Source organism: Scardinius erythrophthalmus (assembly GCF_964197995.2).
Source record: "Scardinius erythrophthalmus genome assembly, contig: HAP1_SCAFFOLD_668, whole genome shotgun sequence".
Classification (NCBI taxonomy): Eukaryota; Metazoa; Chordata; class Actinopteri; order Cypriniformes; family Leuciscidae; genus Scardinius; species Scardinius erythrophthalmus.
The window spans coordinates 1-23,502 of NW_028295953.1; the positions used below are offsets into that span (position 1 = coordinate 1).

The 23,502-nt window shown below is 43.7% G+C and overlaps 2 protein-coding genes across 3 annotated transcripts; both read left to right on the plus strand.

Moving 5' to 3' along the window:
- The first annotated feature begins 2,956 nt into the window (after window positions 1-2,956).
- LOC308686702 (uncharacterized protein) lies at window positions 2,957-5,213 on the plus strand. The gene is made up of 6 exons (XM_081395135.1): window positions 2,957-3,234; window positions 3,686-3,961; window positions 4,075-4,194; window positions 4,367-4,407; window positions 4,627-4,752; window positions 4,898-5,213. Exons 1-6 carry the CDS (start codon window positions 3,147-3,149, stop codon window positions 5,048-5,050), a joined length of 804 nt encoding a protein of 267 aa, XP_081251261.1. The 5' UTR covers window positions 2,957-3,146; the 3' UTR covers window positions 5,051-5,213.
- A 943-nt stretch (window positions 5,214-6,156) lies between these two features.
- On the plus strand, window positions 6,157-14,424 carry LOC308686703 (CD48 antigen-like). 2 transcript variants are annotated; one of them, XR_014029622.1, is made up of 5 exons: window positions 6,157-6,271; window positions 8,010-8,321; window positions 12,187-12,450; window positions 12,615-13,717; window positions 13,829-13,966. XR_014029622.1 is itself a non-coding variant. In XM_081395136.1 (5 exons), exons 1-4 carry the CDS (start codon window positions 6,220-6,222, stop codon window positions 12,707-12,709), a joined length of 723 nt encoding a protein of 240 aa, XP_081251262.1. In that variant the 5' UTR covers window positions 6,157-6,219; the 3' UTR covers window positions 12,710-12,733; window positions 13,829-14,424. The 2 variants fall into 2 exon arrangements, 1 of the variants encoding a protein (XP_081251262.1); XM_081395136.1 differs by having other exon boundaries at window positions 12,615-12,733; window positions 13,829-14,424.
- Window positions 14,425-23,502: the final 9,078 nt, after the last annotated feature.

The window sequence follows — 23,502 nt, forward strand, 5'->3', positions numbered from 1 at the left end:
TCTCCAGCACAGGTATGAAAAGCTGCTCACATGATTAATGGTTAATTATTTCTATTGTTATATGCAATACATTACAGTATTCATATTTTATTGTTTCATTTCCATAACTGGCTAGATGGATGTTGTTTATATACAATATTCAAACATTCAAAATATTCCGGAAATTCTCTTTCTCAACTGATTTGGAGATCACATGACCATCCAAGGAGTAGGTCACTAATATTTGCATTTATTTGTATTATAAATGATTTACAACTGTCTAGGGCCAGCCGTAACATAAATGCATGTGCGCTTACTCACAATCTTATGAATGATGTCAAACAAAATTAGATTTTAATCACAAGAAAATAGTGAAAACCAGAAACAAAAGGAACAAATTCAGGAGTGGAGTTTGGCTTCAGACTTCGACTCTTTAAAGGACACTGTTCCATTATAAAAGAACGGTTCGAATGAGGAATCAGCAGTCGATGAAGATGCACATTCTGGTGAACATATGCAACTGTCAACTAGGCCACGCTCTTTGAAGAGTTAGCCTTTCTGCAGTAGATTTCCGTTTTAAAGCAGGACAAGCTGCAATGATGAGCTGCCCAACCTCATGGCAGTAAAAACATTCATGGCTTTCCATATTGTCTCTATCTCAGTTATCTTTACTATCTTTATCAACATCTTTAGAATTCCGTGTATGAACATAAGAATTTTGCTTAGCAGGTGACGAAAAAACCTGCAACTTGGTGAGTGAGCACAAATTCATCAGAGAAAAGCTGCTTCTGTAAGAGTACTTTCTTTTCTTTTTTTTACTTTTTTTTTATTGGAACAAAGAACACAAAGTTATCATGGATGCTACAATATCAGACAGTATAAAAAAATAATTCCAACATCTTGATATACGTTATCACACTTTCCTCAATGGTTTACATACATAATCCATTTTTCCCACAACTTGTTACATTTGTCAAATTTGAGTCTCTCCATACTGTATATTTCGTTTACGATCCCTAGCCATTGATCCTTAGTTGGAGGGTCATCCTGCAACCATTTACGGGTTATTGCTTTCCTACTGCTTGATAACAATATTTTTAATAAATATTTATCCTTGTCTAAAACATTTCCTAGTATTTTACCTAAATATATAGTAGTGAACGAAAAATCAACCTCTACTCCCAATATTTTCCCAATCTCTGCCACTACTCCTTGCCAAAATAATTTTATTTTTGGGCATGCCCAGAAAATATGATAGTGATTAGCCATCGGGGTTTCACATTGCCTCCAGCAAAAGCCACGGCTCTGTGAGCCTGTATGAAGTGCTGTTAATTTGGAAGTTATAAAAAATCTTACTAAATTCTACCATCCAAATTCCCTCTAGGATCTTGAGTTTGTGGTATTTGCCTGTAACACACATATGTCTGTCCAGTCTTCATCTGTTATTTGTGAGTCAGACTCTTTCTCCCATTTTTGTTTAATGTATATTGATGAATGATTCTTGGAAGCTTGCATACTTCCATACAATCTAGAAACCAGCTTTTTGTTATCTTTTAATGTGTACGCATTTGAGAATATTGTAATTAAATTATGATCTTCCGGCAATGTTGTAAGAGTACTTTCTGTTAAAAAAAAAAGAAAAGAAAAAAAAAAGACAGATCTCTACCAAGCAGTTAATGAATGTGAAAAAAATCACCATTTGTCTGGTTGTTACTTGGTATTAAAGTGACGGATTAATGTGGAATAAGTTAAAAAGCCATATTCACAGAGTTTTTTTTATTTTGTAAATAAAGGGCAATCTTTTGTTAGTGCCGCTTCTTTAGCCACAAGGTTCTTTATTGGTATTGATGGTTAGATGAAGAACGTTTAACATCCATGGAACATTATCATTGCTCAAAAGGTTCATTATAATGGAAAAAAGTTTCTTTAGGATATTAAAGGTTCTTTACACTAAGGAAAAAATGGTTTAAGAACTGTTCACTGAAAGGTTCTTTGGGGAACCAAAAATAATTATTCTATGAAAATCCTCTTTTGGAACCTTTAAAATTAAAAGAAGGAAAATTGAGCCAACTCCATACTGAAACTAAGATAACAGCTCCGCCTTGTGGAAAAATGATGCACAACAAATACATAAAAGACAATTTGGGTGTTTGCAAATAGCGATGATGTGTTTTGTGGGCGGAGTCTACCTGGTGGCAGAAAATGAAAGTTCTGAGTTATACGTCTATGGAAGCCACAGAATAAAAGATCTCACAATTCTGAGAGGAAAAAAAACACAAAAAAGTGTACTTAAGTATACTCAAGTGTATAATATATATTTTAAGTATACTTTATGTTGTAAGTATACTAATATCAATGTACTAGTAGGATAGCTACTTATAAGTGTACTATTTCAATACTACTTGGGACTAAAGTGGCCCACATTTTAGTTAATAAAGTATACTTTCAGTATAACAGTAGTAAAACTTTTAGTGCACAACTAGTTTACAAATAATTTTTTTGTTTGTACTGCAACTTACAAGTGAACGTATAGGCATGATAGTTTAGAATTCTTAAATATTTAACACATTTTTTAGTTTATGAAAGTACACTTTTAAGTATAGTAAAGTATTAGTAGTTTTGTACAGCAAGTACTTCATACTTAGGCCTGGTTTCACAGACAGGGTTTAGATTAAGCCAGGATTATGACTTAGTTTAATAAGGACATCTAAGTAGCTTTTATATACGTGCCTTTAGAAAAACAACAATGGCATTGACGTATTTTAAGATACTTTACTGTATTTCTACAATGTGCAAGCAGCTGCAGTGATGTACAGTAACTGTGACGTCTGCTCCCTAATGGTCTAAATAAATACATTTAAAGGTTAAAAGCTGTTGTATTGTTAAAAGTTAAAATTTAAACCAAGGCATGACACATTTTTTAAAAATAACTTCTCTTCTTGTTTCTCTCCTCAGCATCCAGAAACCATGTGTTTGTACAGACGGGAGACTCTGTTAAGCTGGACATAAATAAAACACTGCCACACTTTACAAGATTTGTCTGGAAAAATGATAAATCAAACAATGTAGTCACATTTTCAAATCAATCTGGAGATTTAACACCTCACAGTTTATATAAGGACAGAGTGGATTTTAACACGGAAACCTTCTCTCTAACACTGAAGAACATGCAGAAGACCGACAGTGGACTCTACACAGCAAAAACAATAGGACAAGAAGACACAATGGTTGCTGAACACAATGTATCAGTTATAGGTGATTGTTGGACAATTTTTAAGATCAAAATTTCAAGAGTATCTGCGCTATGATGTGGCAGAAACATGGAGGATAAAGTTGTGCATCTACTTACAGAGTAAAAGTTTACAATGCATTTTTATTTAAATCTCAAGTAAATCTGAAGTGGCAAAAATTATTATTATTACATAGAAATGGAAGCAAATACAATGTTTTACATCAACTAAAATATGATGTGATGTGATGCAATGGTTGTTCTGGTGTGACGAGCAGAAGTCAGCTCACTTCATCTAAAAAAGATCCAAGTAAAGTGTCAAATAGAAAGTCTTCTCACTCAACATCAAGGGAGCAGAAAAGCACCAGAATAATTGTCTTTGTTGCATTGCATAGCTACAACATGCTCTTTAAAAAGTCATTTAATCCATATTATTTCCATATCTTCAAGCAAAATGTTCTTAAATATGTGTTTCAGATGCAGTGGATTCTCCTGTCCTGAACTGGAACGCCACCATGATCAGTGTTAACTCCTGTATTGTGAATGTCTCGTGTAGTGGTTATGTCCTTACACTCAGCACCAGCTACCACACCAACAACTGCAGTGAAGAGCAAGTGACATCTACTGAAATGCAGACTCTAACCCTGCATTGTATAGAGAACATAGTTGTTTGTAACTATAGTAACCCAGTCAGCTGGAAGAATGACACCATAGAGATTAACCGCATTTGCACACCTCATGAGCAAACCTTAAGTAAATAACTTACATCATATAATTAATTTCTTTAAAATGTATTCTCAATACTGAGATAACCTCAATGATTGTTCTGATGGCTGTAGTTGTTAATGTGATGTCTTGCATTTCAGCAGAGAATCCCAAAGAAAGCAACAGTCCTCTCTATTGGCACTTGATCATCGCTGTTGTTCCACTGGTGGTTTTAGCAGCAGTTTCTGTAATATGCTGCTCTTACAAGAAGCATAAAAAAGGTATTTTTGTCTTAATGAAATAAAAAGGACTGTATCCCGGATTTATTCGAGGTACTCAATCACTAGCTGAAGGAAAAGCAAAGAACACACACAAATAGTCGCGCTTACACTTTCTGTGATGACAACAATGATCAGTTGTTTCTTTAAAATAATACTATTCTAAATCTCTTAGGGGCCCAAGAAGAGAATCAAACAATTTATGCACAAGTTGAGGTAATAATCTTTTTGTGTAGCCATCTTAGATAATAAATGCTCTTAATTCAAGAATGAATTAATGAATTCTAACCCATAATTCTCCAGAATGTCAATTTATGCTGTAGAATTATTGGAAATACATCAAACCTCTTCAGTGTCCACACTACTAGCCATACTGTAAATGTAAATGTAAATGTGCAGAAGGATTTGTGACTGTTTGATTGGTTTGTTCTGCAGACAAAGACTAAAGAGCAAAGACCCCTGGAGATGTTGGAGAAATCAGCGAATCCTCAAACTGTCTATGGGTTTACAGGAGAGCACAAACACACTCACAATACCAGTCAGAACATGCCTAGTCCTGAGGTAAGAAAGAGAAGAAGACATTTACTTTCCTCATTGCGCAGACACTTAATACATGCTCATACAAAGCCTTGTGAAGAGAGAGAGACAAATAGATAGATGGAAAATATATGTACTTATTTTGTATTTACTGTATGTATATTCACAGATACGGGCACAGGTGCAAACAGAAAATCACCCCAGCACCACCTACAGTACAATAGGACAACACCAAAAAACATCATTTCCTACTGAAACAGAAAATACAATTTATTCAATAGTGTGTAAATCCTCAAAAGGGAGACCACTTGGTCATTCATAACTGAGGTTGAATATATGTAAAAATGTGTCTGCAAACAGTGGATGCTGCTGTGTTCATCAATAGATCGTAAACGTGCCATGCACAAGCATAAAAATGTAAGTCAATATATGAGTAATAATTGTATTGTTGTAGTTGCCTGATTTTCATTAAAGTGTTTGTTTCATGTTCTGACTTATTTTTGAAATCATACAGCTCATAATATTAATTGGATTTATATAATCATGTCTCTCTCTTGAATATATCTCTCTTCGTATATTAAATGAGTGTTCCAGGTTAAATGTGATTTTCAAGCACTATTTACAATATATTTTGTCTCATTTACAAAGGATAAGATTTTCAGTCATATTTTTCACAAAACATACATAAACTCATAAAAGTAATGACAGAATTGTTCTTTTGTACACAATTTATGTACAGTATGAAGTTTCATAACATTTGATATTAATGTCCAATAAACAGAGCAATATAAATTTGTTATTGTATATTAACTAAGTGTTATTTTGTTAACTACTTTAACAAATTAAGCTTTAGTTTTTTATATATTGGATGCGTCTGGGTTGTGAGTCACTGACTCGAAAGTTGAAAACGAAGGCCAGGTGACATTTATATTGATCAATAATTCAGTATGACTGTAATTGGCCACGTAGACATTACATTTTCTTTAAATATATTAAAGACTAATATGGCCCTGTTTCCACCTGGTTAAGATGCATTTTTGGTGGTTTGATTCCAAGTGGCCAGTGCTAAATACAGGTGGAAACATGGTCAAAAAAAAAAAAAAAATTATCACTGAACTGAGATCAGCTGCTGTGAAGCACCAGCTACAGAATGTCTGATTTTGTTTTATTGTGGAAAGAAAAAAAAGCCTAGAAAAGTGAAATTAGTTTTGAGAAAAGATCTAGCGTCATTTGTTAGCAGATTCCACAGGATGTGGTGCAGATTGCAACTTTTTATATAGATGTCTTTAAAGTTTTTGTGTAAAAACCTCTTTTGAGTAACACACACACAGACACACCCTTATGATCCATGTATTATGTGAAGGAGATGTGATGAGAAATGAGAAGTCAAAATGTGCTTACAGGACTTCTGAGGAACTTTCCATTTCCGTTATAGGGAGTCTCAGCATCCGTCATTTTCAGTTCTGTTTTTAGTCTTTTCTTTTTGTGAAGATGGCAGTACATCACCTCGTATTTCTTCTTTCTCTTCTGACCTTCAAAACAGGTAAAAACACATGTTAATTATGTTGATTGACCATTAATGACTATATTGTGACAGTGATGACTGGACAGGGCATGGCTCAGATACGGTCTATACGTACATTTATTGGCATTTTCTCTAAATGATACTGCTTTATATAAAATTTTTATACAATTATACAATTTTAACTTATGTCAGTAATTTTGTCTGATTAATTTGTAAAAGTATTCTGAAAAGAAATTGACAAAAAAATGCTAGGTTATTATTATTTTTTTAACCCATATGGGTTCAGCCTGTTAGGTCATTTTATTGGGTTATTTTTTTTATCATTTTTACCCATATGCTGGGACAGTCAGCTCTACCAAACCAATTACTTCCCTATGGGAGCCGAAGGAATAACTTTTTAAATAACAGTACACATGCATGAAACAATGGGCTCTCTAGATTACTGATAAGTAGCCTTATATTGTAACAAGAAATGTAACAAGTATGGATATATTATTTATTTTTAATAAATGTGACACCTTGATTAATATTAATAACAAGAAATGTGAGACAATCAGTATGAACCAGGTCACATGGTTTATGACTAAACTTTCCTCCCTATGAGGTAATCAGCAGCAAATATCTCCAGATATGTGCATTATAGCTGCATTACATTTTTATTATGCTATTCTCTCTTTAAGAAGTTGTATTAAATGTCAAATATATTATTTATTTGATCATGCCTCTTTGAACTTGATCTCGTTCTGTCTTTAAGAATTTCGATTTGTGAACTTGATATCATGCCACAGTTTTTCTGATCATTGTCCAGTGGTATTTAATGTGAATCTCCCAAGTGTATGTCCTTCTGCTCCTATGTCGACGGTATATTCCCATATATTCACCCCACTTACAGCATCAGAATTTCTCAAAACGCTTTTATTGCCTAAAGTAAATCTGTGGATGGCTGAAAATCAAATCTCGCTCAATTGAATGAAAACAAAATGGAAATTATTATTTTTGGTCACACAGCTGGTAGTCAAATGGTAATCGATAACTTATGCCCATGGAAGGGGTACCTGCAGGATCAAGTAAAGAACTTGGGAGTCATTTTTGACTCATCTATCATATTTGACCAACAGATAAAGATTTGTATTGCTTCTTCTATTTAAGAGCAATAGCCAAACTGAAACCAATTCTCTCAGCTAGCGACCTGAAAAAACTTGTCCACACTTATATTTTTTCCCATCTAGATTATTGTAGTGCACTTTATGTTGGGACATGTCAAACACACGTCGCCCGCTTGCAGCAAGTACAAAATGCTGCTGCTAGGTTGTTAATGAAAGCTGGGAAAACAGATACATGTCCTTGTAATCTTTTTTAGTTTACCAATACATTTTAGGATACAGTATAAGATTCTGATACATGTTTTTAAAGCACTTCACGGAATGACGCCAGAATACTTATCTGAGCTTACTAAGTTCAGGCGTAAGACTAGGATCTTCTAACTATTCCTTGTGCGTGTCTCAAATTGAAGGGTGATTGTGCTTTCTTTGTCACTGGTCCTAGATTGTGGAATAATCTGCCATTGGATGTTAGATCTTCCTTGACTCTTCTTGTTTTTAAGGACCGCTTAAAACCGTATCTGTACTCTTTGGCATTTTAGTTCATTAGTACATGCATGTTTTCATGTTTTGTCTTATTGTTCTGTTGCTTTTTATTGCAATGTACTACAGTGGAATTCACCAGCTGCAGTCACTCTTTCTCTCTCTCTCCTCAGGGTTCAGTGCTGAGATCTCTGATGTGTTTGTGAAGACGGGAGATTCTGTTCAACTGGATATACAGACACAAGAACTACCAGAGTTCGATATTTTATCCTGGACAAATGATAAATCAGAGATTATAGTTAGATATATAATTGAATCTAAAAAAGTAAGACTTCACTCTTCCTACAAGGACAGAGTGGATTTCAATGATGAAACCTTCTCTCTCACACTGAAGAACATGCAGAAGACAGACACTGGACTCTATACAGCAAGAGCAAGCGGAGAATCAGAGAACAATATTGTGGAATACAGAGTATCTGTTATAGGTGAGTGTAATTTTGCTTGGAGTTTTCAGATCATAAGACTCATTTATGTTCAGCTTTTATTCTGTGCAATATTATACTATACATGTAGTGAAATGACATGTTCATATCTTTAGACAAATATCAATTTGTTAAATATATTAATGTGTTTTTGGTCATCAGTTTATCTGCTACATGAAACAGTCTGTACTGTAAACAGCTATTTAAATTGCACAGCTTAACAGAGTGATCTATGATTGTCACGGGAATTCAAAAGGTGAAGCGAGGATTCAAGTGCAGGAAAGGAATTAATGAATAACAAACAAAACAGACTAAAAACCAAAACTCCCTCGTGGGGGAAAAACAAGGCAGGCAAACACTCAAAACATAACACAGGGGGAAACAGAGACAACGATCCACACAGACTGCAAACAAGAGGGAACTAATAAAGGGAAACTAATCAGGGGGAACAGGTGGGAGAACTCAAACAATAATCAGATAACAAGTAGGGCGGGGCTAACAATGACACAAGCACATGGCTCAACATAACAGACACCCAAGTGCAGAACAAGACAGGACAGACATGTGACATAACCCCCTCCTTAAGGAGTGGCTTCCAGACACTCCACTAGAACGGGGGGGACAGACCAGGGCGGGACGGAGGGGACAGACCAGGGCGGGACGGGAGGGACAGGCCAGGGCGGGACTGGAGAAACAGACCAGGGCGGGACTGGAGAAACAGACCAGGGCGGGACGGGAGGAACAGACCAGGGCGGGACGGAAGAGACAAACTGTCCATCGGGCGGCCAGGGTGGAGCAGATTGTCCATCGGGCGGCCAGGGCGGAGACTTTCCCTCGGGCGGCCAGGGCGGAGACTTTCCCTCGGGCGGCCAGGGCGGAGACTTTCCCTCGGGCGGCCAGGGCGGAGACTTTCCCTCGGGCGGCCAGGGCGGAGACTTTCCCTCGGGCGGCCAGGGCGGAGACTTTCCCTCGGGCGGCCAGGGCGGAGACTTTCCCTCGGGCGGCCAGGGCGGAGACTTTCCCTCGGGCGGCCACGGCGGTGAAGACCCCTCGGGCGACCAGGGCGGAGAAGACCCCTCGGGCGGCCACGGCGGTGAAGACCCCTCGGGCGGCCAGGGCGGTGAAGACCCCTCGGGCGGCCACGGCGCAGGAACTGGAACAAACACCATCGGCTCAGGCACTGGGACTGGCACCACCGGCTCAGGCACTGGAATTGGCACCACCGACTCAGGAACAGACACTGGAACAGACACTGGAACAGACACTGGAACAGACACTGGAACAGACACTGGAACAGACACTGGAACAGACACTGGAACAGACACTGGAACAGACACTGGAACAGACACTGGAACAGACACTGGAGCAGACACTGGAGCAGACACTGGACAGACACTGGAGCAGACACTGGAGCAGACACTGGAGCAGACACTGGAGCAGACAGGGAGCAGACACGGGCTCCGGCTCAGGAGCAGACACGGGCTCCGGCTCAGGAGCAGACACGGGCTCCGGCTCAGGAGCAGACACGGGCTCCGGCTCAGGAGCAGACACGGGCTCCGGCTCAGGAGCAGACACGGGCTCCGGCTCAGGAGCAGACACGGGCTCCGGCTCAGGAGCAGACACGGGCTCCGGCTCAGGAGCAGACACGGGCTCCGGCTCAGGGGCAGACACGGGCTCCGGCTCAGGGGCAGACACGGGCTCCGGCTCAGGGGCAGACACGGGCTCCGGCTCAGGGGCAGACACGGGCTCCGGCTCAGGGGCAGACACGGGCTCCGGCTCAGGGGCAGACACGGGCTCCGGCTCAGGGGCAGACACGGGCTCCGGCTCAGGGGCAGACACGGGCTCCGGCTCAGGGGCAGACACGGGCTCCGGCTCAGGGGCAGACACGGGCTCCGGCTCAGGGGCAGACACGGGCTCCGGCTCAGGGGCAGACACGGGCTCCGGCTCAGGGGCAGACACGGGCTCCGGCTCAGGGGCAGACACGGGCTCCGGCTCAGGGGCAGACACGGGCTCCGGCTCAGGGGCAGACACGGGCTCCGGCTCAGGGGCAGACACGGGCTCCGGCTCAGGGGCAGACACTGGCTCCGGCTCAGGGGCAGACACTGGCTCCGGCTCAGGAACAGGAACAGACATCACCGGCTCAGGAACAGACACCACCGGCTCAGGAACAGACACCACCGGCTCAAGTGTGTGTGTAGCCCACACACACCACATGGCTGTGGCCATAATGGCCAGTGTCGCGGTCACTGAGGGCTCAGGCTCAGGAACAGACACGGGCTCCGACTCAGGGACAGATACGGGCTCCGGGACATACACTGGCTCTGGCTCAGGAACAGACACTACCGACTCAGACACAGGCTCGACGGCGGCCATCCTGTCCGAAGACCCAGTCTTGGTAGTGACCTTCTTGTCCGAAGACACAGGCTCGACAGGCGTAACGTGAACAGGTTCAGTGGTGGCCATCTTGTCCGAAGACACAGGCTTGGCAGACGTGACTGGAACAGTCTCTTGCTGGGCAGACGTGACGTGAACAGTCTCTGGCTCCTTCGCAACGAAATTCTCCGGGACATTGGGGAGGCCGGAGGTCTTCCTCCTCCTCCGCCGTCTTCGATGGTGAGGTGCAGGTTCAGGTCTGGACGGAATTAAGGGTGGATGGAGCTCTGGGCTAGGCAGCGGCGATGCATTCTCTGGGCTGGGCAGCGGCGATGCATTCTCTGGGCTGGGCAGCGGCGATGCATTCTCTGGGCTGGGCAGCGGCGATGCATTCTCTGGGCTGGGCAGCGGCGATGCATTCTCTGGGCTGGGCAGCGGCGACGCATTCTCTGGGCTGGGCAGCGGCGACGCATTCTCTGGGCTGGGCAGCGGCGACGCATTCTCTGGGCTGGGCAGCGGCGACGCATTCTCTGGGCTGGGCAGCGGCGACGCATTCTCTGGGCTGGGCAGCGGCGACGCATTCTCTGGGCTGGGCAGCGGCGACGCATTCTCTGGGCTGGGCAGCGGCGACGCATTCTCTGGGCTGGGCAGCGGCGACGCATTCTCTGGGCTGGGCAGCGGCGATGCATTCTCTGGGCTGGGCAGCGGCGATGCATTCTCTGGGCTGGGCAGCGGCGAAGCATTCTCTGGGCTGGGCAGCGGCGATGCATTCTCTGGGCTGGGCAGCGGCGATGCATTCTCTGGGCTGGGCAGCGGGGATGCAGGCGGGTCCGATGTATCCCACCGAGCACGATAGTGGAGAAACTTAGTGAAACCCGGAAAGTCTAAAATTTCCAGCCCCTTCATCTCCCACTGAGGCAAGGGAACATCCAAACACATATTAAATACGTCCTTAAGGACTATATCCCCAAGCCCGAGTCCCTCTGCTGCCGCGCTGAATCTCCGGGCGAAATCCTTCACCCTGGTCCCCTGCTGTCGGAGGGAAACCAAACTGCTGAGTCTCATGATTCGCTCCAGGTGAGGGCAGGAATCCTTCTGCTGAATCCTCATTCTGGTGGATCGTTCTGTCACGGGAATTCAAAAGGTGAAGCGAGGATTCAAGTGCAGGAAAGGAATTTTAATGAATAACAAACAAAACAGACTAAAAACCAAAACTCCCTCGTGGGGGAAAAACAAGGCAGGCAAACACTCAAAACATAACACAGGGTGAAACAGAGACAACGATCCACACAGACTGCAAACAAGAGGGAACTAATAAAGGGAAACTAATCAGGGGGAACAGGTGGGAGAACTCAAACAATAATCAGATAACAAGTAGGGCGGGGCTAACAATGACACAAGCACATGGCTCAACATAACAGACACCCAAGTGCAGAACAAGACAGGACAGACATGTGACAATGATATTGTTAAAAAAAATAATTGTGTGTTTCAGACGCTGTTGATGCTCCTGTTCTGACTGTAAACTCACACTGGTCCAGCAGTGACTCCTGTACTGTGAACTTCACATGCAGAACTCATGACCTCATGATAAACTCTAGCTATCAGAACAACAGATGCTCTCCACAGGAAGTGACATCACAAAACAACACTCTCATCCTGAACTGCAGTGAGGAATCCATCATCTGTAACTATAGCAACCCTGTCAGCTGGAAAAAAGACAGAATAAACATTACACAGCTCTGTGTCAATAATAAAGGTATATTGCCAAACACACACAAACAATACATTAAGAGTGCAAATGAACATCTCTCAAATCAAATATCTCTGTTTGGTCACTAATAGTCTAACTGCTGCATTGCTGAGTGACCTCAGAATACCTGAACTGACAACTACAGTAATGAAGTGTGTCTCACTTTTCAGAAAACAACTCAAGTGACACCAAGACTGAGCCATCTCTCCAGTTGTGGACATATATTTTGGGGGCAGTGTGTGTTTTTTGGGGAATTGCATTATAGTATTTATTGCAAACTGTAAAAAAGGTACGTCCATGTTGACACATACATATTTTCTATGAAAAACTATTGAAAACTATGAAAAACTACTATCTCATCACACATCAACTTGAAGGACTCACACATTTAATATGTTTTTCCTCTGTAACACTTTATAATACGGTTGCACTATCCATGAATTCATGCTTAACTAATGCACAGATAATCGTAGGACTCATGAAGAACTAAAACGTTTAAGGATTACTGCATCAGCAACTATAAAGAGTCTATATGATTAATAGATTAAGAAGTATACGAATTGCTATTAATTAAATGTGCCATCATGTATTAATTCCTTATTTATATAGTATTAGCTAATAGTGTAAATTAATGCGTTTATTACCACAATGAGTAAAAGCTATGTACTTCAACTTTTAGCTGTCTGCTTTAATTAATCCTTAGCTAATGATTTGCAAATGTATTATGTTATGACTTTACTTGTCGAGGCACATGACTATTAAATAACTGTCAAGTAATAAGTCATTTTGGTTATGTTATGGGGCAGTTGCACATGCAGTGAATGTAATGTCAGAGATTGTGTTTGAAAAATGGTCAGATTAGATTAACTTTATTGTCCGTTCTGTTTGTCACAGAGCAGACATTTTTCTTTTTGACACTGGTGTCATATATAAATACATCCACATAAGTACTTAACAACTCATCAGACACTGTAGAACTTTCCAGCAGGTATATCTAGTGTATATATATATATGTGTATATATGTATGTATATATATTACAAGATGTTATTATTACGTTCTGAATTATTCGAGAAAACTATTGTGTACATTCCAAATGCAAGCATATTTATGTTATATTTCGTGTTATAATCTTACTAGGTTACAGGTTTGTTGTATTATCATTCCTGATCCCCTGAATGTCTGTGTATGCTTAAAAAGTTAGTGCGCAGGCGCCTTTAGTTTTATGTTTCATTTTCATTTTAGTTGATGGTCAGGACTGGTACGCCTTGCCGGTGAGTGACTGTAAACTAACATTGCTAGTAATTTGGGTTGATATTTAATATCACTTGAGTGTGTAGTTTTATTAGTTAATTCTGGTGTTTGTGTTTGTGTTTTCATTGCAGGTTTACAACCTAACCTAACCTAATTTGACTAAGGTTGACTAACGTCACTGACAGGCTAGCGTAGCGATAGCATTCAAGCTACCTTGTGTGAGAGAGTATTGTGTATGTGTGCGCAATAAAAGCTCAAAAAGTGACACGAGTTGTATCCACCGTACTTGTCCTGAAACCCTTCCAGTGGGGAGTTTATTGAGCTATAAAAGGTAGCTTAGTAAAGAACTGGACAGTTGTAAACCGCCGTCGGAGCCGTGCTAGAGAGAACACGAGCCCCGAGCGGATAGCCATTGTTGATGACTCGCGCCGGCGGGAACACAGCCTCGGATTCTGAAGCGGCCGTCAACATACAACACCATTACAACGGAGAAGCCGAAGCCAAGAGCTAACGGGGCCGTTAAAGGGCTGAATAACTTCCACAACCGTGAGTAAAACTGTTTGGATAATGATGACAGCCGCGGGGCTATTATAGTGACTTTGTAAACAACACCACTACAAGCCGTAACAGTTGGAAAAGAGTTGTTCGCGGACGAACGATTCTTTGAACCGATTCTTTTGAACGAGTCATTTTGTCCAAGAGCGATTTGGAAGATTCTGTTCACTAGAAAAAGAAGAAATACAAGAAATAAAATAAAAAGACAAAATGGCAGATGACAAGCCAGATCTAGAGAGCTTAAAGCGGAAACGCTCAAATGCACAACGAAACTTTACAACACGAATAAACCGCCTTGATGTTAGTGCTGGCCGTTTACGTGAAGTTGAGTTATCAGAAGAGTTAGCGAGATTGAAGGATGATTATGACAAACTTCTTGATGTCAGTAATGAATATGTTGATGCACAGAACCAGATAGACCCTACGGGTGACAACAGTGAGTCGCGGGACGCCCTGGCGAGGAGAGATGCCAGTGAGCAAAGGTTCATTGAAACTGAGAGCAAGATTATGGAAATGTTGTGGTCCAAGTATGCAGCGCCGGACATAGACACTCTTGTAACACAGTTCAAGTCTGCTTTTGATCGGGCTGAAGCGCTCGGGAAAAATAAAGTAGTGCCATGGCCGCAGCAAGGGGTTGAAAGTGGTAAACTGGATAGGAAACTCCATGAACTCAGGGAGGCTGTGTACACTTGGAGAGACTATCGGCCACATGGACAGGACAAATGGATGCTCTTTTTATCATTGAGAGAGGACAAAGAGCAACTGATGGATGAGTGGACATGTCAACGGGATAATGAGGTTATGAAGCGGAGCAGCACTGAATTAAAAGACGATGGTGACGGTGAAAGAGGTGAGGAGGAAGAGGATGAAGATTTGGGAGACGATGACGCGGTCGGTGGGCATGTCACAACAGCTATCGACAGCCTTACAGCTGCAGATAACATCACCTTTATCCAACCAGTAACCCTTACTATTACTGCTCCACCTGTTAATACCCGGCCTGCTATTGTCAATTCAGCCATTGATAGGCAAGAGACTGTATATGTTACGAGCTCTCCTTCATTCATGCCCACTGACAGAGCAAGCATATCTACCTGTGCTGCTCAAGGTGCTACTGTCAATAGTCAATCTCAGAGCAGGTATGTAGCAGCTACCACACACAGTACCCCCGAACATACGTTACAGCCCACCCTGCAGTCAAGACGGTCTGATGGTGGACTTGGTGTCAGTTTCGCCCTACCTCCGACCCTTGCCAGCACGCCACAACTGTTGAGTGTTCGTGCCGCTCCGCCCGTCGATCTCAGCATGGGACAAGGTAGTAGCATTCCATATAGCAGCCCTGGTTTGTATGCCAGTGGGGATAACAGCTCTCAATGGGCCCGACCAAAAATAAGACTCACACCCATAAGTTTGCCTAAGTTCTCCGGGGACAGGAAGGACTATTGGCGCTGGAAGGCTGAATGGGAGAGTATCCAGGCGCAAGCGGAACCTACGGGGTCAAGGGAATGCAAGAAACTTCACTTACTAGACAGTATAGGTGAGTCTGTGAAAAGTGAACTCAGACTGTTGCGTTGCAGAGATGCAAACGATATCTTCAGGGAATTAGAGAACCGAGATTGTGTTGGAGCTTCAATCACGACCTGCTGTAAAGAACCACCAGCCACGAGAGACGTTAGAGTTGATCCTAGCGGTGGAGAGGGCAGCAATGGACCTGTAAGAACTGATTTTCCTGCTAAAACAAAACTCACCCTGCAATAATGCCATAAAATGCCCCCTGGACAGCAGATAGCAAAGACAGAGCACAGAACCTTGTCCTGCCCAAACTTATCTCCTTGTCCCTTTGTTTGACTTCAACTCATCCCCCCTCTCCCTCCTCTTCTCCCTCCTCAAGTCACTGAAAGTTAAATTAAGAATGTCTATATATCGCATATCTTGTGAATGTGTTGTTTTTTCCTTTTCATGTTTGGTATCATTTTAAGGGTCTCAGTGCGATTGGTAAAATGGTCTTAATTTCATTGCAGTCATTGGTTTAATGAGAAAGATTGAGAACTTAGGAGAATCCTGTATCTCCTCTCTGGCGGATATCTCTTTAAGATATCTCAAGAAACCAGGTGCTACCCCCCTGGGGTACATGGATTGGCCCAAACAACTCTAAACAACATTTGTATAACCCCTGTTGTTCTGGTCTGGTATTTAAGGTGAGGGGACAGAGCAATCTTTGGGAATCTTTTACCGGGATCATCCCCCACACAGTAATGCATGGCAGTATTTTCCTGTTGGAAAATCCTGACACATTACTGTGTGTCTTTGTCAGGAGAACATTGCTTACTTTTAGAGTCATCTTTGAGTAAATGATGTCATGTATTTTCTGAATTGGCTTTTAATCATTTACTTCTGTAATTGGCATGATACATTTTTACCTGACAAATAAATGTTACATCTTGATTTATTCTGAAGTATTCTGAAATCATTATTTTTAATATATTAAGGAGGCTGGTGCTACCGCAAATCTTAGTTAAGGTAGGTCAAACTTAAGGCGCATGTATGAACGGAGCAGTAGGCACGTCATCTGAAGACCTTGTGATTTCTGTCTATCACTGGTTCAGCAAGTTGTATGGAAGTGGCTAAATAAAACTACACTCTCTAGTTCGAGTGAGCAGTAGGCAACCGACTTTAGGGGTATTAGCAAACTCTACATCCTCTGACTGAAATCAGAATTAACTGGTTTGTGTCCGTGAGAAACACGATTTGGCCGACGTGATCTCTAAGCGGCATTCGGGTCCATAATGAATTAATAACTGAAAGTATGGGATACTCAGAGTAATCAAAGATCTAAATTAATTCATAATCAATATTTATGATTATTTTCTAATCAGAAATACGATCTAAATTTGATTATCATTTGAAATTGGAGTCAGATTACGCATAGAGCTAAAGTAATACTAAAATAAGTTCCAATAAATTAAGTGAACTTCACTGGATCGCTGAAAAGACATACACGCTTTAAACCTTCGCCAGGCCGTTGGATTCCGTCGTTGGGCCAATGGATGGTCCTTACAGACCTCACAGACCTAGGGTGCGCAGACGCTATACAGAATCAGCTGGTGATTCGGTCTTTGGAGAGTAAACTCCCTGATATCATGAAAAGAGAGTGGCTCATGTGTGTGAGAAACCCTACCAACAATGTCCACCCAGGAAACCGTTTCGACAGGCTCTTGCTGTTCCTGGAAGACAAAAAGTCGTTGCTCGTGAGGTTGGAGCAGTTGCTGCCCAGCAAGCCATGGCCTGCTAATACTCCTGAGAGACCAAGCTGCCGAGAGAAACCAGGTGACAGATGGAGAGAAAAGAAGTCGTTCACTAAGACTACAGCAAGTGAAGTAAAAAGAGACTCCAAGCAGTTACCATGTGCTGTGTGTGGTGATGAAGAACATGGAGGCAAACTGTTTCGCTGTAAAACTTTCAGGAAGGCCAGTCTGTCGGAGAAGAAAGCTCAGGTGAAAAAGGCAAAAGCATGTATAAAGTGCCTGGATGTTCATGGGGTCGACAGTGGCTGCACTCCAAAGTTCCTCTGTCGTAAGGAGGAGTGTAAGAAAGGCGACACTCTAGTGGACCACCACTATTTTCTCTGCCCTAAGGCATCAACAAAGAAGGATGCTGCTAAGAGGGAAAACAAAGCAGAGGAAAAGAGGGGACCTCGTGGTCCGACGGAGGAGCAAGAGGCTATGTTTGCCGAGTTGGGACCTACTCCCCACCAGTTGGAGGCTGTCCGTAGAGCCTGTACTAACAAGGCAATGTCAACAGTGTGTTCGGGCAAGGGGCTGATAGAACGGAGTGGCTTGAAAGAACATCCAGTCCTCATGATGCTCGTTCCTGTCACGACAAAGAGAGGAGACAGCCTTGGAGCCTTGGTCGATCTCGCTTCTGACACGAATTACATTACACACCAAGCGGCGGAAAGGCTCGGACTGACAGGTGAACCAATCTCCCTTGTCGTGTATGGTGTCGGCACAATGAAGGTAAAAGTTGATACGAAAAGGTATCTCGTGACAATTAAAGTGTGGACCTCACGAGGAACCTTGAAGTTTCACGAGATGATCTGCTACGGGATGGAAGACATCGCCAAAGTGGATCGGGTGGTGAGATCAGAGCGGCTAGAGCAGTTCTTCCCTGAAGCTAAGCCGGGAGAACTGGCCCGCCCAGAGAAGATCGATCTATTGATCAGTTCTCGAGAAGGTCGATTAGCTCCACAAAGGCTGCAAAGGGTCGGCGACCTAGTGTTGTGGGATGGTCCTCTGGGCAAGATCGTGAGTGGTGTGCATCCAGACCTCTTCGAAGAAGTGGAGGTGACCACATGGCAGTCAGAGACGCACTTCGCTCACTCAATGAAGATGGTAGCCGTCAAAGTTGAAGAACACTTTATGGGAAGGTCAGGAAGCCATTTTGAGAGAGAAAGCAGTGCAGAAGTTCGAACAACAGCACTGTGCAATAAAGAGATCCTTGAGTGGCTAAAATGGGATAGCATCGGTGCTGCTTGTGACCCTACCTGTGGAGGGTGTCGCTGTGGAAAGTGCCCACCGGGAGGAAAGGAGATGTCCCTGGCTGATGAGAAAGAGCTGAAGTTAATAAAGGCAGGTCTAACCTTCAGGGAGAGATTCGCCCACAGCGATCAGCCACACTGGGATGCGAAGTACCCCTGGAAGGAAAGCCCAGCCTCTCTTCCTAACAACCGAAAAGCTGTGGAAGCAACATTCCTGAGGGCTAAGAAGCGGCTTGAGAAAGACCCCCTGTGGAAAGAGGCTTACATGAGGCAAGTCCACGAGATGGTGGGGAGAGGAGCTGCTGTTAAACTCACTAAGGATGTGATGGATAGCTGGAAAGGTGCTGTGTGGTGGGTGAGTCACTTAGCCGCTCCAAATCCCCACTCAGTGACTACGCCGGTTCGCCTCGTCTGGAACAGCAGTCAGGAGTTCCGAGGGGTGAGCATGAATAGCATTTTGCTTAAAGGCCCAGACGTCCTAAATCCCATCAGAGCGGTGCTCCTCAGATTCCGGGAAGGAAAACATGCAGCCATCGGAGACATCACCAAGATGTACAATTCGGTTTGGCTGGAGGAACAAGAGGTCCATGTGCATCGGTTCCTATGGAGAGACTCACCGAAGGATGAGATTGAGGATTATGCTGTCGTGAGAGTGTACATGGGGGACAAACCAGCGGGGTGCATTGCACAAGTTGCCATGCGAGAGACTGCGAAGTTGCCCCAGTTCTCTGATATGAAGGAGGAAAGAAGAGTCATCGAGGAAGACTCCTACGTCGATGACCTCCTCTTGTCCCACAATGACCCACACTGTTTAGACAAGATCCAAGAGGGAGTAGAGAAGATACTGAAAGAAGGAGGCTTCTACCTCAAGCCTTGGGTCCGGTCTGGTCAAAGTGGGAGGCGGGATGGGACAGAGTCCAAGCCAGTTACTCTGACGTTGCCCAACCAGCTAAGGGAGGAAGATAACAAAGCCCTGGGGGTTGGTTATCTCGTACAAGAGGACAAACTCTTTGTGATGGTCTCCATCAACTTCTCCAGAAGAAAGAAGAAGATGAGAACTGAGACTGACCTCACTGAAGAAGAAGTGGAAGTAAAGACACCATACCCACTGACTCGTCGTGTTTTACTGAGCCAGATCGCTGGGCTGTATGACCCGATCGGTCTAGTAACTCCTGTGAAACAGAAAGGTGTGATCCTTGTGAGAAGAGCCTTCCAGGAAGCTGGCAAGCTTACGAAAGACACCTGGGATGAACCTCTATCTGACGAGCTCAGAGGAAAGGCAATTGAGCTGTTCAAGGAGTACACTCGTTTGAGTAGCATCAAGTTCCACAGGAGCCTCACGCCATCTGACTGGAGGGGTAAACCCTGGGGAATCACGTTTTCTGACGGGAGCTGTGAGTCCTATGGCGCTGTACTGTACTTGCGATGGGTAACATCAAATGGTGTGGCCACCCGGCTGGTAGAGTCAAAGGCCAAGTTAACCCCCCTCAACCAGAAAGGTGACGCAGTCAAGGCTGAGGTATGCGGGGCTGTCTTTGCCACACGTCTAAAGGGATATGTATTGAAACATGGACGATTAGACGTGGAGAAGTGGTACCACTTCATTGACAGTAAGACGGTAATGGGAGCCATCCAGAGAGAAAGCTACGGTTTCCAGACATTCTTCGCGAACCGAGTCGGGGAGACTCAGAAGGCTGGACCCGTAACTGACTGGTGGTGGATACCAGGCGAGATCAACGTCGCTGATCTAGTCACGAGGGGGTGCTCTCCTGAACTGCTGGGTGAGAACTCTGTGTGGCAGAAAGGTCCTGAGTTCCTGTCTAGTCCAGTCGAGGATTGGCCCATGAAGTCCGCTTCAGAAGTGGCAGCTGATGCTAGGGAAGTGGTGAGTAAACTCCAAAGAAAGGCCTTTTCAGCAGTACTCACCAGAGCTCAAGCCAAGAAGCTGTTGAACCCTGACAGTCTTGGTGGTGAAGATCAAATAGTCACAGATGGAGTTAGCAGGGCGTCAGCGTCTTCAGAAAATGGGATGAAATTGACCTTAGCCGAAACCAAAGAAAAGGAGACACTGTGGGGAGCAATACTCATAGACCAAGTGGAACCAAGAAGGTACAGTTCTCTATCTAAACTTTGTGGAGTCGTTGGTTATGTCCGCAGAGCTGTGCAAAAGTGGTTGGCCTGTGTAGGCAGGGCCTCTATACCAGCAAAGTGGGAGGCAGTATTGACAGTAAAGGAACGCAAAGCTGCATTCCAAGACCTGTGCCTAGCCGCCCAAAAGGGAGTTACGTTTCCTGTGACGACGCTAAACAGACTCGTTGTTAGCAGGGATGAGGCTTCAGGGCTCCTAAGATGCTATGGTAGAGTCCAGGCCATTACCCAGGGAGAGACCGGTGTGCCCCTGGTCCCCTACAATGCGTGGATAAGCACTCTTCTCACACGAGAGGCCCATAAAGCTAACCACGAGGGTGTTGCTGGCACACTCCTCCGCGTGAGGTCTAAAGCATGGGTGGTGATGGGACCAAGGATTTCCAGAAAGGTCATTGACTCCTGTATGCACTGTCGAAAGACCAAAGCGAGAATGTGCAAACAGATGATGAGTGAGCTCCCCCTCGAACGAACTGAACCAGCCGCACCCTTCGAGTTTACGACATTGGACCTTTTCGGTCCTTATGTTGTTAAAGATACTATAAGACGAAGAATAAAGATGAAAATCTGGGGTTTGGTGTTCAGCTGTATGGCTTCGAGAGCAGTACATGCCGACATTGTGGAAGATCTGTCGACGGAAGGGTTCTTGAAAGCATACCATCGCTTCACAGCTCTCAGGGGTCACCCAAGAAAGCTCTGGTCGGATCAAGGGACCAACTTTGTGGGTGCCAGGCCAGTATTACAGGAACTTTATGAGTTCCTAAGTAGCATTGACAAGGATCAGGTCCAGGAGAAAGCGGCAGCTGTAGGAACTGACTGGATGTGGGTGTTTCACCCGGCGGACTCTCCCCACCGAAATGGGGCAGCTGAGGCAGCTGTCCGTGTACTCAAGAGAGCGTTAAGCAGTGTTGGCAAAGAAGGTAACCTGACAGCGCTGGAGTTTCAGACCCTCCTGTACCTGGCTGCTAACCTGACAAATGAGAGACCAATCGGTGCCAGAGCCCAGGTACAAGATGAGACCGTGGAAGTCATCACTCCCAACTCTCTTCTGCTTGGTCGCGCAGGACCCAGTGGGGACTCCCGAGGGTTTAAATATCCAACTTACCCTGTAGTGCGGCTGAGAGCAATCCAGATCGAGGTTGACAAGTTCTGGAAGAGATGGAGCCAGCTGGCAGGTCCGGGCCTCTACATCCGTCAAAAGTGGCACGCGCCTGCTAGAAATGTTGCAGCAGGGGACTTGGTGTGGTTAGCTGACCAGAATGCGCTGAGGGGCCAGTTCAGGCTGGGTCGAGTCATGGAGGCGTGTCCTGATGTGAAGGGTGTGGTACGAGATGTGAGGGTGAGAACATGTCGAAGCTGTCCAGTTTTTGGCAGACAGGTCAAGAAAAACCAAGGTATGGAGAACTATCCCTCCACCATCCTCCACAGGGACGTTAGGAGGTTGGTGGTTCTGCTTCCAGTGGAGGAGCAGTAAAGGATCCCCACCATGGTGTGTTTCGGTTGATAAAGGATCCCCACCATGGTGTGTTTCGGTTGATAAAGGATCCCCACCATGGTGTGTTTCGGTCTATAAAGGATCCCCACCATGGTGTGTTTCGGTGAAGGTTCAAGACGTTCCCCACTACCATCCTTCCGTAGGTTGGTGGTGTGTTTCGGTAAAGGAGGTTGTAATGTTACCAAGGACAATGCGTGTTGTTTATGGACACTAAAACCAACTTGAGAAGATAATTATTAATGTTATGACATAATACGTTCATATCTGAGTATACAATATTATTTGCATTATCATGGAGAGAATTTCATATCTAGAAGTTTAACTGTTTGGTTATGATGGCCTACTTGGATTCTAGAATCAGTAGACCAAGTGGGAGGTGTAGAACTTTCCAGCAGGTATATCTAGTGTATATATATATATGTGTATATATGTATGTATATATATTACAAGATGTTATTATTACGTTCTGAATTATTCGAGAAAACTATTGTGTACATTCCAAATGCAAGCATATTTATGTTATATTTCGTGTTATAATCTTACTAGGTTACAGGTTTGTTGTATTATCATTCCTGATCCCCTGAATGTCTGTGTATGCTTAAAAAGTTAGTGCGCAGGCGCCTTTAGTTTTAGGTTTCATTTTCATTTTAGTTGATGGTCAGGACTGGTACGCCTTGCCGGTGAGTGACTGTAAACTAACATTGCTAGTAATTTGGGTTGATATTTAATATCACTTGAGTGTGTAGTTTTATTAGTTAATTCTGGTGTTTGTGTTTTCATTGCAGGTTTACAACCTAACCTAACCTAATTTGACTAAGGTTGACTAACGTCACTGACAGGCTAGCGTAGCGATAGCATTCAAGCTACCTTGTGTGAGAGAGTATTGTGTATGTGTGCGCAATAAAATCTCAAAAAGTGACACGAGTTGTATCCGCCGTACTTGTCCTGAAACCCTTCCAGTGGGGAGTTTATTGAGCTATAAAAGGTAGCTTAGTAAAGAACTGGACAGACACTGACAACACAAACACATAACTAAACAGAATTACACTATCCACATCATTCCAAACATATTC